Consider the following 17,685-nt stretch of genomic DNA (forward strand, 5'->3'; position numbering starts at 1 on the left):
TGCGAGCGAGGCCGCGCTATTTGTATCGCCCGCCAGAGGTGTCACTGTTGCGGCCACGGCGATTTCCCGCTAGAAAAGTGTTCTGGTCGCACTGCAAGTTGACTTTTTGTAGCTAAACGAAATAATTGTTAACGATGCTTTTAAACAAATTAGCGCAAGCTAAGGTTTTTGCCATGATTAAAGCACAATATGAATAACATTTCAGAATAAAGAGAATAACTATAAAAATAAATTAATAAAGGTTATATCTAAACTTTCCTCTTAGACAGATTTTGCGGAAAAATACACAAGCGACCAGCACTGGCAAGCTGACAAAGAGACAGCAATCACTGTTGACTAACAGTAATGGGGTCGACAACTGCTAGTTAACAGCGCTGTTAACTTTCGCGCGGGATTTTAAATCCGAAATCGTAACGGTGCCTGGGCAAAGGAAATGTGCATAACTTAAGTGCATTGCATATTTAATTGCAGCTGCAGCCAAAACTGCATCCGAAACTGCAGCTGGCCACCCGAAAGACGCGTCTCAGTCGTTTTGCTTGGCTGGCGTCCAAGATTTTAGTCGAGATTTGGATCCAGATTGAGACTAAGCCCCCGGTGCTTTATGCTCTAATAAACCCCGCTGCAGTTGCTTTTATTGGATTTTGCACGTTAGTTTCGGACCTCGGATTCGGGTCCGGATTTCACCAAAATCCTTTAAATCAACACACATGAATATTTATACTGATTTGAGATTTTACAGTTGTTAATCACTGAATATTACCAACGGCCGTCTTCGCTCTTCACGGCTCCTTGGCTGCCAGCAATCTTAAGCGGAGTTAATTATTGCTCGCAAATGAATGTTTAACTGCATGCCAAGTCGTTTTCGATTCACCTGTGTTTTTGCAATTTAAACCCTAACAGCGCGCGCTAATCACAAAGTTTGTCGCCCTCACAGCATCGATGTTAACAGATGTCATCGCAGTGTCGCAGTTAACAGAGTATAGATAAAGAAAATACTGAGATTTTAACAGAAATCCTTTATTGGGTCGGAACGGTATTTTCAAGAAAAAAAATACCCATTATTTTATTTGCTTTAGCTCTATAAACTTAAGTTTATACTCTCTAACTGCAATCAAAATTTTCTAATGTTCCACGGCAATTTCTAATTTTTAAATTGTTGGATTACCCACTTATTAGGATTAGTTAATAAATGGAGTTTTGATATTTCTTTAAATTCAATTTAAATTTAACCGAAAATTTTGAGGTAACAGTTCTGAAATTGTCGCCATCAGGCCCCTCTAATGTGAACAGCTGTTAAGTAATCGACTTCCCGAATATCGATGTTTTTCGATCATCCCGAAAAGAGAAACATCGTCTTTTCCACATCTCTAGTTATTAGAACCAATAACAAAAATTCTAGAGTGCATTTGAGTTTATTAGTTTGTAGTTATATAGCAAAATGCTCGTCTATTTCGAATCACTGAAATAAGGAAGTTGTCGTTGCACATTGCCACGCCCCCATCCAAACATTAAACCCATCCCCCGCCTCCGCCTTAAACCAGCGAACGAGAAGCAGAGAGGAATAAAGAAGCAACAAAAACTACAACATTAAGAAAACGAAAGATTTCCGCAAGGAACCAGCAACAAAAACAACAATTGCTTTGGTGATTCTCGTAACGGCAAAAACAACAAGAGAATAAATCAAAGAAAATTGTGCTCCCTGGTTGTAAGGAGTGTTTGTGATTGTGTGTGCGGTGCGTGCATTACAATAATTGCACAAAAGCCTAGACAAACGTGGGGCGGGGGGTGTCTGTACGGGAGTGTGAAAGAGCACGATATACCACGAGAGAGACAGTAGCACCACGACACGGCAACAACAAAGAGCTGTGATTTTTTTTGCCCCCCGCCCCGTCTTATACTTGCGTATTTACCAAATAAACGGGACATAAGTCATAACACCAAGAAAAACAAAATCAACTATCCAACCAGCAGCAAAAACAAATCATATAATTTAGAGTGAATTCAAGAAGTTCGGGAGTCGCTAATAAGCTGGCAGCGTAAGAGAGCGCAATGGATGTCCTGGAACTGCTGCGCGCCAGCGCCCATGGCGGCTACAATACTCTCTTCTCGGAAGCCTGGTGTCAATACGTTTCCAACCAGATCACAGCAACGGTAAGTGCACTTCACCCTTTCTTTGTCCTCACCTTTCGGCTTTGGCGGTAGTGTGAGTCAGTTTTTTTTTTTTTTTTGCAAAAGAATGAGAGGGCGTAAAAGGATGACAGCTGGCAAACTTGAAAAAAATATAGAGGTACAGCTGTTGCGGGTTCAGGTCCAGGCTTAAAGAGCGGCAAGGAGCCAGTTGAAAATTGGATCTTATGCAGGATTACAGCAGGCTTTAAATATCAATATATTAAAAACGGCATAATACATTCTTATTTCTTAATTTAAGCTTTTCATAATGAACACTGCTTTATTTCTGTGATAACATCTATAAAGATTAGGAATCATGATAAAAATCAATTTGCGAGCGACAGTACAAGCCCAACAAGCATGGGGTAAACAAACTCTTTAGAAAACCAACCCTAGCGGTTTTCTGTTAATTTGTTTATGTGTGGGTAGCACAATCTTTATGGAAATTTTAAGACAAATAAAGTTTATTATTTAAGACAACCAAAAATGTTATATAAAATAGGAAGCTTACACTTATCTGGAAAAACAGAAAAAGATTTGTCAGATTTTATTTAACTTCAAAAATTTTCCATTCAATAAGAAACATGATTTTTTGTGACATATAAGATTAGAAAGAGAGCGACGAATGTGGATTGCAGGATTCTTATCAGCTGCATTAGGGTTTAGGTCCCGGCTAATTGATAAAAGCCAGGAAAAGAAAATGTGGATGTGGAAGCTGTTATTACCCTCTCATTTGACTTTTCTCTCTCACTCTCTCTCTATATTCTTATTTTTTGGGAAACTTCCGTGTTTTGATTTGTCGCCTTCAAATCGGATTGGTTGTGGCCTTACATAAAGCGAAAGAAAAACAAAACACAAAACCACTGACTACAGTAGCCACATGATAACACCACACGGCCAATAATATTGATAATGACTGCCTGACGACCCCGAAAAAAACCAAGCAGCACAGGCTGATAAATATAACCGATTGCTAATCAGAAGCACGTGCAATGGTGGGCGGGGGTTGCCTCCCAAATCAGTTTTCAATAATTCAATTAACCCCTTGGGCCAAATCAATTTATCCGCCTTGTGACTGTGCGAATTTTATCGTTATCGTGTTGCCATGAGTGTATTTTTGTCCGATTAAATCCACGCAAATCCAATTGGATAGCTGCGTGTACGACTTCGGTTTCCAATTAGACCAACATAGTCAATTGGAATTTATGGCACTTATTTTCTTGTACATTTCGCAAACCTGTTGTAAAAATAAACTGTAAACAAACAATAATTGCAGGCGAATTATAATAGTAACAATAGATGCACTGAAAAAAAATGGGTAAAGTAACTAAAAACCCGCACAATTTTTAATTATTGGGTAGATTTTGTTGCAATTTTTATTAAAAATAGAGTTTAAGAAAAGTTTTCTGCCACTAGTATGATTTATTAGATGAACAGCTCGTTGTTTTTGTTGTTTGTGTAGTATCAAATGCTAGAGTACAATGCGGAAACTGCAGACAATAACAAACGATGAACAACAACAAACCAAGAGAGAGAAACTACTGCACCAGCAACAACAACAACAACAAAACGCTTAACAAGAACAACTCGCAGAACCGCAAAGAATAACAAAAACAACTGCAGCGACGTCGTTTCAATGTCAAAGTGCTGAATGCAATAAAAATTGCGAAAGCAACAACAAAACTAGATTTATAGCAACAAAAGCACGAAGAAAACAAAATTGGAATAGGGAAAAACAACAACAGAACACAGCTGATGCACTTGATTATACGGGCGTGACACTTGCTGGAAATCAACTTTTGGGAAATTACAAGTGTCTTCATGCTGAATAATTCACCAGAGGTCTTTGAGTCATTTAAATATATGTAGCTCTCTTTTTGAAAAAAATGCTGGGAAAATCGAAGCGTACGAATTTGATTTTTAGTCGACAAAAGATATTTAAAAGTATGTTAAAGGTTTTTGCACCCCTTTTTTCTACGCGAAACGGCATAAATATCATTTTATAATAATGGCATTCAAGTTCAGAACTCGCGGATTCATCTAATTATGGTCATTTAATTTTCAGTAATCCATGAGCCAGCCAACAATTTAAGAACTTTCCAAGAAGTGTCTAATTTTGCCGACTAATCATAATGATAGAGGTGTGAAGTCCTCCTAGAATTGAGCCAGTGGGAATGTACATGTGTTCGGGCTGTATAATTGATTCGGTGAAAAAAGCCCAACAAACCATATGGAACCGATAGTGGATTCTTTTCACCAATGCCTGGTTCCACTTTTCCGCTTTTCCAGTGGACATAGTTTTCTAAAAATCATTGGCACGCATTGCGAAAGTCCTCTTTAGAGAAAGAAAAACTATATATTTTGTCTACCAAAGTCCGGAAAAATGTTTGCTGTTAGTAAAAAAAACAGAGGGTTGCAGTTTTTTGGGAAATGTTTTTTAGAAACTAATGCAACTCTGTGGAAAATACTGGACATTCCTTAGATGTTAGAATCGGAACCAGTTCGATACGACAACCCTTTTGAATTGGGCCGCAAAAACAAAAAGCTGTCAGAAAAGTTCTTCTTTTTTCGCAAAAGTTTTTCCATGCGGAAGGATGAGGGTCTTTAAAGTAAGCCTGCGAGTCGAAAGAAACCCATTAATCCGGTGCACCCTTCTCCGGTTTCGTTGCAGATGTACATGTACTGCTCGCTGGGCCTGCTGGGGATCCTCTTCCTGGCCTGGTTCATGTACTTCAAGCGGATGGCGCGCCTGCGCCAGCTGGACGAGCTGGCCCTCTCGCTGAGTGCGGTCACCTCCTCCTCCGGCGGCGATCTGCGTGCCCTGCGCTTCCGGAAGCGGGACAAGATGCTCTTCTACGGCCGGCGAATGCTGCGCAAGATGAAGAACGTCAGCGGTCAGATGTACAGCAGCGGGAAGGGCTACAAGCGGCGAGCTGTGATGCGATTCGCCCGGCGGATACTGCAGCTGAGGCGGGACAATATGCCGCTGGAGATGCGGACGGTGGAGCCGCCGGCGGAGTATCTGGAGGAGACCATCGAGGGCAGCGACCGGGTGCCGCCCGATGCGCTCTACATGCTGCAGAGCATCCGCATCTTCGGGCACTTCGAGAAGCCCGTCTTCCTGCGCCTCTGCAAGCACACCCAGCTGCTGGAGCTGATGGCCGGCGACTATCTGTTCAAGATCACCGATCCCGACGACAGTGTCTACATCGTCCAGTCGGGCATGATCAATGTGTACATCTCGAACGCCGACGGCAGCACGCTCTCCTTGAAGACGGTGCGCAAGGGCGAGTCGGTCACCTCGCTGCTCAGCTTCATCGACGTCCTGTCGGGGAATCCCAGCTACTACAAGACGGTCACCGCCAAGGCCATCGAGAAATCGGTGGTCATTCGACTGCCCATGCAGGTGGGTTTCCCATCTTTACATTGAATACAATCAGGAGTAATCCATACATACAACTTACTTTAATTGCAGGCCTTCGACGAGGTGTTCCAGGACAATCCGGACGTGATGATCCGCGTGATCCAGGTGATCATGATCCGCTTGCAGCGAGTGCTGTTCACCGCTCTGCGGAATTACCTCGGACTGAACGCCGAACTGGTGCAGAACCACATGCGCTACAAGAGCGTCTCCACGATGGGCGGTCCGATCAACTCGCAGTGCTCGCAGGCGTCGCGCCATCCTCCGCCGGCCAACGGTCCGCCCACGGTGGTCACCCAGCTGAATGCGGGATCCTCCGGCGTGGCTGTCACCGTGACGCGACCGCCACCGTCGCCGTCGCGACACTCGCGCGAGGAGCACACGCTCTCCGATCCGAATCCCAATCCGGATGGCAGCGGCGCCCCGGCGCGAGCAGCCTGTTCAACGAGGTCAATGCGGACGTGTTCCACCAGCAGCAGCACTCCGTGGGCAATCTGTCGACGCGCAGGGGCTCCATCACCCAGATGTCGCCCGATGGCCCGCAATCGATGTCCCAGGCACCCGGCGTGGTGCCCTCCATTGACATGCGCCTGGTGCAATCCTCGGCGGTGGACAGCCTGCGCAAGGAGCTGGGCCTGCCCGAGGAGGACGCCCACATCATCGAGCCGTTCGTCGAGGTGCGCGAACTGGAGCCGAACGTCACTCTGATCACCGAGGGCAATGCGGACGATGTCTGCGTGTGGTTCGTGATGACCGGCACGCTGGCCGTCTTCCAGAGCAACCAGGACGCCTCGCGCGCCAAGCAGGACAAGAGCGACATGCTCATCCACTTTGTGCATCCGGGCGAGATCGTCGGCGGCTTGGCCATGCTGACGGGCGAGGCCAGTGCGTACACGATCCGGTCGAGGAACAACAGCAGGGTTGCCTTCATCCGACGGGCGGCCATCTACCAGTGAGTGTTGGGTATTCCTTGCTATGGAGCACTTTTAGGACTTAACTCTTTGCCCTTTCAGAATCATGCGACAGCGACCGCGCATTGTTTTGGACCTGGGCAACGGAGTGGTGCGTCGCCTGTCGCCATTGGTGCGGCAGTGCGACTACGCCCTGGATTGGATCTTCCTGGAGTCGGGAAGGGCGGTGTATCGGCAGGACGAGAGCAGCGACAGCACCTACATTGTGCTCAGCGGACGCATGCGTTCGGTGATCACGCATCCCGGCGGCAAGAAGGAGATCGTCGGCGAGTACGGCAAGGGGGATCTCGTGGGCATCGTCGAAATGATCACGGAGACGTCGCGCACCACGACGGTGATGGCTGTGCGCGACTCGGAGCTGGCCAAGCTGCCCGAGGGCCTGTTCAATGCCATCAAGCTGCGCTACCCCATCGTGGTGACCAAGCTGATTAGCTTCCTCAGCCACCGCTTCCTCGGCTCGATGCAGACGCGCTCGGGCAGCGGGGCGCCGGGCGCGCCCGTCGAGGCCAATCCCGTCACGCACAAGTACTCCACGGTGGCCCTGGTGCCCATCACCGACGAGGTGCCGCTGACGCCCTTCACCTACGAGCTCTACCACTCGCTCTGTGCCATAGGTGCGTATATAGATCCGTTTAAGTCGTCTCGCTCCTTGCCTCCCTGCTCCTGAAAACGATCTATTAGGATTTGTAACTGCTCCTTGAATTCCCTGAAACGGCTGACTTGCGGAAGTAGCTAGCTACTGGCATCGAAAAGTAGGGATTCATCTTAGTTTACATTCAAGTATTCACAATTACTTTTCCTTTCGATGTGTGCTATCCTAATATGTTATATACTTTTTAATGGATTCGGAATTGCAGTTATATTTTTATTTTAGAATCCTTTAGAATAGGAAAAACATGCTTCACCCAACTTGTACTATTAATTGTAAAACCAAATAGATTTTAGGTAAACAGGAGGGACTCAAAGTTATTAAGCCAGTTTTCAGCCTATAGAACATTTTATACTTTTTTCCGCTAAGTTTTATTCAGAACACAATGGACAAGTCCGGTAAAGTTTCACATTGCTGCACTGTGGCCCCGAAATGCTGGTGATTTCTAATGTTTACCCTTACGTTTCTCGACCAGGACCCGTCCTCCGTCTGACCTCCGACGTGGTGCGCAAGCAGCTGGGACCGAACATCTTCGAGGCGGCCAACGAGTACCGACTGACCTCGTGGCTGGCGCAGCAGGAGGACCGCAACATCATCACGCTCTACCAGTGCGACAGCTCGCTGAGCGCCTGGACGCAACGCTGCATGCGGCAGGCGGACGTCATCCTGATCGTCGGACTGGGTGATCGATCCTATCTGGTGGGGAAGTTCGAGCGCGAGATCGACCGGCTGGCGATGCGCACGCAGAAGGAGCTGGTCCTCCTCTATCCGGAGACCACCAACGCCAGGCCGGCCAACACGCTCAGCTGGCTGAATGCCCGGCCGTGGGTCACCAAGCACCACCACGTGCTCTGCGTCAAGCGCATCTTCGCGCGCAAAAGTCAATACCGCATTGTGAGTTCGCCATCGAATGGATCATCATATCGTAGATTCGATAAGCTATTAGGAACATAATTCAGTGTTTATCATGTGCACCTTTTGTATCTGGAAAGTATTTGTGCTTATCAGGCTTTTTATTACCAATAACACTGGTAGATTTATGGATCTCTTCATTTGTCATGAAAGCCAATGTATTGAATCAATTGAACTGAGGGTAGTTAAAGCATTTGTCGCTGATAGTTTATCGTTTAACGATGGCCACTACATCCAATTAAACTTCCGTAGCACTGCGTTAATTTAGATTAGAAGCAACCAGATTTCGTGGACATATGTATATTGGCCAACGTTTCCGCAGAAGTCGTGAACACCTGAAATGTTATCAGTGCATATCTATTCTTGGAACAGCTAGCATTGAAGTACTAATAGGATTGGACACATAGATTAGAGTGATTAGGTCTTTATTGTGGCCCTTAAAATGTTTATGGGGAACTCCTATTTGATTTATAGATTAGAAAGGAAAGCTCTTACCATTCCGTTTTTTAACTGCAAGTGTTGTTTGTTTTACTTGAGCAGTATTTTGATATGTTCCAATGATTTGATCCAATCCCATCTTGTCTTGCAGAATGATCTCTACAGTCGCGTCCTGCTGTCCGAGCCGAACATGCATTCCGACTTCTCGCGTTTGGCCCGCTGGCTTACGGGCAACTCGATTGGCCTTGTGCTGGGCGGCGGTGGAGCGCGCGGTGCCGCCCACATTGGCATGCTGAAGGCCATCCAGGAGGCGGGCATCCCCATCGACATGGTGGGCGGCGTGAGCATCGGTGCCCTCATGGGAGCACTCTGGTGCTCGGAGCGCAACATCACAACGGTTACTCAAAAGGCGCGCGAGTGGTCAAAGGTTGGTCTCATAGGAAACTACATTTTCTTACCATTGGAAATGATATCACTATGTTTTTGATAACTACTTTAGAAAATGACAAAATGGTTCCTACAACTGCTTGACCTCACCTACCCGATCACATCGATGTTCTCCGGACGGGAGTTCAACAAGACGATCCACGACACCTTCGGGGATGTGAGCATCGAGGACCTGTGGATACCCTACTTCACTCTCACCACCGATATCACCGCCAGTTGCCATCGCATTCACACCAATGGTGAGTCAGTTGTGCTCCACATTTGCCTTCTCTCTCTCCCTCTCTCTTTCTCTTTCGCTTTGTATTGGTCTGTCTCTGTCATTACTGTCTCTTTACATTCCGTTTTTAGTGTAGTCGGTATCGGTTAACTGGGTTTTTGGTTATTAAGATCCTTTTTGGAATGTAACAATTCGTTTTTTTTATGGTGGTAGAAATAAAAAAAAAATGGTTCGAAACCGTAAAACTTCATTTAAACATAATAATTCAAAATAAATTCAAGGTTTAATTAATTTTAAAATATTTTTTACCGATATCAACTACAGTTGTTAACCTCTTTGTTATACTATCTCCTTAATGCTTCACCGATTTTTTGTTTGCTTTCTGCGATTACTTTTGGTTTTGTGTCCTGGGATTAATGTTCCTTTAGTTCCGATTTGTTTTTGTACTGTTCTGTGGTTCCTGATCCTTTTGATCCTTTGGTAGCCTTAGAACTGAGTGTACCCAAAAGTGAAACCCCCGACAATGAGACACAGACACAAGCACGCACCCACCCACCCACACACGAACACATACAGCCCCATTCCACAAGGCCCGCTATTTAATAGAGGCATTTTGTTCACATTTCTAACTGTTCCTTTCTGCCGTGGAATTGACTAGTTATTGGCGCTGCGCTGCCGATCGAATGTGCCGTTATGTTTGAATTACCAAATTAAATCAATCTCATTGTTGCTGTTGTTGTTAATGTTGTTTGGAAAGCTTGTGCCAAAAATCGAACAATAAAATATTGGCTCATGTGCTTTTTGCTAGAGGCTAAACTTATTGCTCCCCCCTTATTAACCCCCATTGCTGCTTTCATTAAAACCCTTATTCAATTGGAGCTCCTCATCCCAATATTACTCCATTCCATTCCCCACATCCTCGCCAAAAAAAAAAGAAAAGATCGCTCAAAGCTATTTTCTCTCAATCAATCTCTCTTATTTTTCTTTTTCCTCCCCCCCAAAAAAAAAACATCTAAAAACACAAATACCCACTGACTTATCATTGCTGGCATGTGTCTGTCGTTGATAATATTATACCAGGATCTCTGTGGCGTTACGTACGCTCCTCCATGTCGCTCAGTGGCTACATGCCACCGTTGTGCGATCCTAAAGATGGGCACCTCTTGCTGGATGGCGGCTATGTGAATAATCTGCCAGGTAATTAGCAATTAGCACTTAGCAACTAGCAAATAGAATACGATTTAACAAACAAACAATTATAAATACTTAACCCCGAGCGTTAATCCAAAATCTCACTTTCAATTTCCAATCTAGAGCTGAGTTTTTCGGCACACAGAGCGCGCAGAGTGTTGGAAATTCCACTTGTTCGATCATGCTTGCCTGCGTTCCGAGTTCTATGTTCCACGGTTCACGTCCCCAGTCCTTATTCGATCCGCTCCGTTACTTTTTCGCCTTGACTCCAAATATCCTTGAATTGCTGTTGTATATTTGATGTTCTTGTTGTTATAGATGTATAAAAGTTTGACATTTTTTTAATTGGTCCGGCAATGCTGGTGTCTGCCTATCGATAGTTTGCGTGGCCTGCATTTATAACGGTAAAGCGCATTTGTTTACACCCTCTGTCTCATTCCCACCCACACGACTAAACACAACAAAAACATAAACACACTTACAAACTTACACCTACGACACCTGAGTGCACAAAGTTTCTTTGGTTCTTCCACTGTTTATTTTAGTTTTTGATATTTTTTAGTTGCTTTAGTTTGTTTATTTTATTCCCCTGGTGTTGTTGATCATTTTGTTGTATGCGTATAAGTAAACCCGATTTAATTTGTAGTTGTAGCACTGAAATAATATGTTATTTCGTAGATAAAAGTGTCTCTTTCTCTTTCTCTCTCTCTCCTCATCTCTGAAACACATGACCTGTCTCTTTTACACAAAAAACAAACACAAACCCACGTGTTCGTGTCCGTGCCATTTACACACACACACACACACCCACAATACGATCTACAATGTTGTGCTGTTGTTGTTATGTCCCACCTGTAATTTGCAAACGGTGCAAAAAACGAAATCGCAAAAAATTAAAGGCCATCTGTGGCGATACTGCCGTGCCAGCATGTCGATTGCCGGCGTCTTTCCGCCATTTTGCGACTATCGCGACGGCCACCTGCTCCTCGATGGCTGTTACACGAACAATGTGCCAGGTAAACAAAAAACAAAGCAGCATCCTTGGGGTTCCCACGATCCACGCTCCACATCTGTAATTCCCGTTCCAACGCTCTGCGCCGCCCCTGCGTCCGCTCCAGTTTTGGGAATCGAATTTCGCGAGATCATTCCCCAGCATCTTTGGCTCCATTCCAAAGTTTTTTCCTTTCCAATCAAAATGTAACCTTTTTGAACCAAAAAGTGTATTTTTTAAAACCCACAGTATCCAGAAATCATTTAAAATTTTCTTGAGCTTTCTACAAGATTAAAAACTAATTGAAATATTCAAATATGCTGGAGGAAAAAAACGGTTTTAAATACGTTTAAAGTTGCAAATTTCTTTGAAATACATATGTGTAAAAATTTAAATTCTGAAACTTAAACAAATTGTTTAAGAACTTTTGTAAACGAACTCATTTTTGGCTGGTAATCGCAACTTTAAACGTTACCTTAAAACTTGATTTTCAAAATGGTTATACCAATAACAACAACTAACCAAACATTTGCATTGCATCCACTTTGACCACAAAAAAAAAAAAAAAAAAAAAACAACACGCATGCTCGCCACACCATTTAGCCGATGTGATGCACAATTTGGGAGCTGCTCACATAATCGCCATCGACGTGGGATCCCAGGATGACACCGACCTCACGAACTATGGCGATGACCTGAGCGGTTGGTGGCTGCTCTACAAGAAGTGGAATCCCTTCACGTCGCCGGTCAAGGTGCCCGACCTGCCGGACATTCAGTCCCGTCTCGCCTACGTGTCCTGTGTGCGCCAGCTAGAGGTGGGTTCACAATCCACACTTACCACCTGACCATTTAGATCTGATTTCGGTGTTACGTTTCTCTTTTTCGCAGGAGGTGAAGAACTCCGACTATTGCGAGTACATACGACCGCCGATCGACAAGTACAAGACCCTGGCCTTCGGCAGCTTCGACGAGATCCGCGACGTGGGCTACGTGTTCGGGAAGAACTACTTCGAGAACATGGCCAAGGCGGGTCGACTGGGCCGGTTCAATCAGTGGTTCAACAAGGAGCCGCCCAAGCGGGGCAACCACGCCTCCCTCAACGAGTACACGTTCATCGATCTGGCGCAGATCGTGTGCCGACTGCCGGAGACCTACGCGGTGAATACGGCGGAGCTCTTCAGCGAGGACGAAGACTGTGATGGCTACATCTCGGAGCCGACAAATACGGTAGGTGGTCGATCCAGTACTAAGAGTTTTATATGAAATAATCCTTTACGCGGTTATTCCGCAGGATCGACGACGCATCCAAGTGCCGCGTGCCGGCAACTCGTTGTCCTTCTCCGAGACCGAAATGGACTCGGACGTGGAGATCGACCTGAAGCTGGAGCGCAAGCTGGACAAGTCCACGCAGTCCTCGCCGCCGACGACAGGCAGATCGAGTGGGCGTGGCCGGGAGACGCGCGAAGAGGCTAAGACCGAGGATCGTCGTTCGGATCGCGATTGGCACTGGGGTGCGAAGCACAAGGATGCGACTGACGGCGCGGCGGCTGCGACCACAAGCACTTCGCCCGCACAGCAGGATCCCGAGCAGCAGAGCCAGCGGGATCAGGGGGGATCAGGGGCCGAGCATCTGGGGGACAAGGACGAGGACAAGGAGAACAGGAGCAGCGCGAATAACGAAACCAAAAACTAGCTATGTAGACAGGAAAACCAATCGAGGCGGGGCTATCCACTCAACAGACTCAACAGCAGCCACAAGCTAAAAGGACGACGAGGTGCCTTCCGCTTGCCAGACGCCCAAAGGACCCCGCACTTCACCAACCAGGCAACCAAGCAACCAAGCAACTACTCAATCATCCAATCTCCAACGAAACAAACTAAATAGCAATGACAAGGAAATTTGTTAACCTCTAGGTTTTATAGCAACCAAGACTTAGGCTTAGCTTAGCATATGGAACGATCACCCATCCCAAAACCAATCCACATTCGCCAAAACCCACACACACACCCCGCACACACTCACACACACATTGTAATGGAGGCACAAGAAGTCCACAAACTTTGTATATACATATAGTTATATATTTTTACCGAAGCAACCGATATTGTAGCCACGAAACAGAGACTCCTTTGCAACGAGAGCCCCCAACAACCACAAATCCCGCCCTCCCCAAGAAAAAATGCCGCACACTTCTTTGTGTAGTCTCTCTATTATTTTGGGTGAGCAAGTCGTTTGTTAAACGGTCGGATTTTTTTTGTAAATGCAAGCAAATAAATTAAAACAATTGAAAGTACAAAAAAATAGTGGCTTTGCATTTGGGGATTTAAGGAAAAAGGAAATAGATTTAACTTTATATTAAAATGAGGTTAGGTTGCAATGATTTATAACAAGATATTCTTCCTATATTTTTGATTGATATTTTTGAACAAGGTACAAGTCAATTGTGATTTGTGGCGTCCATCAGCAGTTCGTCGAGCAACTCGGCCAGGAAACGGGCATCCACCACGAGATATGGTTCGGAGGCCAGGCCACTGGGACTCCAGCTGTCCATCTCCATCCCATGGTAGCTGCAGGGATAGATGTACACGTACTCCTCCTCCTTGGACAGGCGATGCTGGGACGATGGGAGATCCTGGAGCTGCTGCAGCTGCACATTCCGGCGACCCGGTAGCCGATGCATCAGCAACTGGCGACCCACGACAAGCAGATCCAGTTTGCCACCGGAGTTGTCCATTCGGTAGGGTTGCCGCCTTGCCTCGTCGTTTGCATGGTTCCCGTCCAGCGATATCGCCGCCTGCTGACCGCCGCTCATCCGCATCCGCTGGCCGGGATCGCCGGCGAGCGGCGGCTGCAGGAGCGGATCGTTGAGGAGCAGATCGCTGGATCTCTTGCCCGTCAGCCGCTGGAGGCGTCTGCCAATCCTGTCCCACTCCCTCCGCTGGCGCTGATGAGCCTGCTGCAAACGCCAAAGGGTTGCCTCCTTCATTTTTTCAAAGTGCTTTTTGATTTTTTTGTAACCGAAACTCTTTTTTATCGAAATGCTGACCTAAATTTTGGTTTTCCAAAACTTGTGACTATAGTTGACTTCGCTTTTCCCGTCACCAGTCATCTTTCATTTGGATTGAAAACGTCGACGAAGACGCAGTGTTCAGGCAGATTTTCACATTTATAAACTCTTTAGCTTTAACTTTAACTTTAAAAGCAGAAAAACTTGCTTCAAAATTCCGTTTACTGAACTTTGTTCCGCAACATCGGCTGTGATAACTTTCGTTTTTCCAATCGCTTTTCCAGACAGGCTTTCATAGAAATAGAAATGAAGAAACGCGGAAACAGGGCTAAGAAAGGTAAGTATTTAGGCCACAGGAACTTGGTATTGCTGCAGGTAAAGCTTGCGAATTAAGACCACAATTCACGGTTCAAAACCGAAAACTGCTATTGTCAAACTTTTTTGCATTGTCATCGAGAAATGACATTTGACAAATTTGACAGCATACTAAAAAAGTTTTCAAAAAATAACACTTTCTCACATTCGTTAACTAATTTAAGACGGACAATAAAATAAAATTAAATGCTTGCTGTAAGTGCAAATGCTTTAGATCAACCACTTAAGTATTACATCCTTCCCTGCCAACAAAGGTCTATCATATATATTTTTTTTTTTTTTTTTTGTATTCGAAATGAATTCAGAAACTCACTCCTATTTTAATTATGACACTTAGGCCGCCGTTGTGGGGGACAGGATGTGGCGGCGAATGCGGTGAGGCGGCCCAAGTACTTGCCGAACCTGCGCTGCCTGATCATGCCGATGGTGTTCTACGAGTCGAAGGAACGGGTCGCAGCAGCCCGGCTCTTCCTCGAGATCCACACGCACGATGCGGATGCGGCGGCCCTGTTCGAGGGGGTCACAGCGCCCCGCTTCCAGGTGCCGCGCTCGCTCTTCCCGCACCGCGCTCCCGTGGACAAGATCGTCTTCTTGCCGCCGCCCATGCTGCCGGCTGGCTTCGAGGCCGGCGGGGTCTTTGGTCCGGGCGTGATTCCACGACGCTTCTATCCGACCGGACTGATGCCGCCCGGTCACAAGGGACAGACGCCGCCGCTCTTCGTTGGACTGCGCCGCCAGGAGGTGTACATTCCGCCTGTGCTCAAGAGGCTCCTGTTTCCCGAGGCTCAGTCGGACTCCCCACCAGCTGCCGACAGCTCGAGGCCACCGTCTCCGCCGCAGTGGCCAGTGGAGAAGGCGGCTCCGCCGAGGCGCCGGGTTTCGCACAGTTGCGTCCACGAGCTGGTCAACCTGGAGCTGAAGCTCCGTCGCGAGGAGTTCCCCACGTCGAATCTTATCGCACCGCCGCAAAAGCCGCCGCAACAGCAGCAATCGAAGCATCCGCGGCGCCACACTGTCGTGCAGCTCAACATATACACGCCGGATCTGAGCAACGTGCTCATCATTCCCGGCAAGGGCGATTTCACGGTGGCCGTTCTCTCCACGGTCAACCATCCGCATGTGCCCGCCGTGGCACTGGCCGCCATGGGCGACGAACCGTGTCCGGTGTTCGAGCTCTCGCCGCAGATCTTCCCCACGGAACCGTCCAAGCAGCCCGTTTTCCTGCCCAAGCGCTATCTGCCGAAGGGATTCGAGGCCTGCTGCGTCTTTCGACCGGGCACTCTGCCGGATGCCTGGTTCTACGGATCGCTGCGCAGCGACGACTCTCCGCTGCCGCAGCTCAGCACTGGGATCAATCCGCCGGTGGCCGTGGCCAAGTTCACCAGGGGAGGGGTGACCACCAAGCTGTTCAAGGAGCTGCACTTGGTCAACGAGAAGCCACGCAGCGATGATGGTACACCCGAGGTCGATATCAAGTCCATGGAGTTCGGTCAGTTGCAGTCCGTGGTCCGTGGCCCCAAAGGGCTGATCCTCCTGATCACCGATGGTCCGGAGACGCCGAGGGGTGCCCAGAGTCTGCAGGAGGACACGGATCCCGACGAAATGGGATGCTTTTTGAAGATCAAGCGCGGTGCGAGAGATTTTGTGGTCGAAAAACCCTCAGATGATGATGAAACTACAGATGAGGAAAGCGATCAGTCCCAAGAAAGGGTGAAGAGAGCTAAAATAGAAACGGAAGAAACGGAACAGGAAACCGAAACAGAAGGCGAATCGGTAACCGAAACGGAAACCGAATCAGAAGAAGAAACTGAAACAGAAATTGATTCAGAAACTGAAAAAATAACTAAAAAAGAGACTGAAGAAGAAACTGAAGAAGACACTGAAGAATACACTAAAGAAGACACTGAAGAAGACACTGAAGAAGAAACTGAAGAAAACCCTGATTTAGACACTGAAGAAGAAACTGAAGAAGACACTGAAGAAGAAACTGAAGAAAACCCTGAACTAGACACTGAAGAAGAAACTGTAGGAACTAAACAAGAATTAGTATTAGAAACGGAAACCGAAACAGAAGCTGAAACAGAAGCTGAAACTGAAACAGAAAATGAATCTGAAACGGAAACTGAAACCGAACCGGAAATCCAAATGGCAACAAAAGCGGAACCCGATAGCGAAACCGAAACCGAAACTGATGAGGAACCGGAAACCAAAAAGCAGGAGGCCAAGAAGAAGTACCTCAAGTACTTCCACGTAGATAGCAACTTTGATCAGATCGCCGAGGCCGTGGCCAACATGGGCAAGGTGGAGATGGAGCTGATGGTCAAGGAGGACTCCCTGCCCGGGATAAATCTCGATCGCGCCCTGGACCAGATGCGCATGCTCTTCGAGGACCGCATGGCGATCCGTGCGCAGAGCGCCAGAACCATGGTGGATCACGCCCAGAGGATCGAGGAAGGTCGTCGCCAGGCTCTGCGCAAGGAGAGGAAGCCCTGCGGCCAGTGCGGCAAGGTCCACTAGAAGGATGAGAAGCTATCGATTGCAGTATTACATATGTAATTTAATATACTTTCTTTTGCAATGATTTTTCTGTTTAATTTTATTCAGGGTTTTTCGCTTTGTCACTCAGAATGCATGTTTACATTTATATATTATTTTCTGCTTTTTTTTTTTTGTGTGTGTACTAGGGTTCTAGGGATTGTGTGTGTTAATTGTGGTTTTTTTTTTTGGGAGTGTGTTTCTGTGCTGTGCCATATTTAATCTCTTAAATCGTGTAGGTTCTGTTTATGCAGAAAAGTATTTAGTTAGTCTAGGAGGCCAACCAAAACATCTAGATTTGTTTAACTAGAAAAAAAAAACGTTAAACGTATATAGAAAGAAAGAAGTTGATATTTTATCA

General features: G+C 46.6%; 3 protein-coding genes across 3 annotated transcripts; 2 read left to right on the top strand and 1 right to left on the bottom strand.

The window, feature by feature from the left end:
• Positions 1-1,352: 1,352 nt before the first annotated feature.
• LOC108097933 (neuropathy target esterase sws) lies at positions 1,353-13,708 on the top strand. Its single transcript, XM_017200524.2, is given in 12 exon segments — positions 1,353-2,151; positions 4,841-5,575; positions 5,645-6,007; positions 6,010-6,542; positions 6,604-7,175; positions 7,686-8,104; positions 8,712-8,987; positions 9,060-9,246; positions 10,305-10,421; positions 12,010-12,221; positions 12,295-12,633; positions 12,698-13,708. Coding segments are annotated over 12 exon segments (4,257 nt in total). The 5' UTR covers positions 1,353-2,049; the 3' UTR covers positions 13,100-13,708.
• A 76-nt stretch (positions 13,709-13,784) lies between these two features.
• On the bottom strand, positions 13,785-14,491 carry LOC108097936. Its single transcript, XM_017200529.1, has one exon. It carries the CDS (start codon positions 14,391-14,393, stop codon positions 13,845-13,847), a length of 549 nt encoding a protein of 182 aa, XP_017056018.1. The 5' UTR covers positions 14,394-14,491; the 3' UTR covers positions 13,785-13,844.
• A 29-nt stretch (positions 14,492-14,520) lies between these two features.
• On the top strand, positions 14,521-17,370 carry LOC108097934 (DM7 family protein GG19680). Its single transcript, XM_017200526.1, has 2 exons — positions 14,521-14,751; positions 15,127-17,370. The coding sequence occupies exons 1-2, from the start codon at positions 14,721-14,723 to the stop codon at positions 17,304-17,306; spliced, it is 2,211 nt and encodes a 736-aa protein (XP_017056015.1). The 5' UTR covers positions 14,521-14,720; the 3' UTR covers positions 17,307-17,370.
• Positions 17,371-17,685: the final 315 nt, after the last annotated feature.

This window comes from Drosophila ficusphila, unplaced genomic scaffold (genome assembly GCF_018152265.1).
Source record: "Drosophila ficusphila isolate 14025-0441.05 unplaced genomic scaffold, ASM1815226v1 contig_197, whole genome shotgun sequence".
NCBI classification, from domain to species: Eukaryota; Metazoa; Arthropoda; class Insecta; order Diptera; family Drosophilidae; genus Drosophila; species Drosophila ficusphila.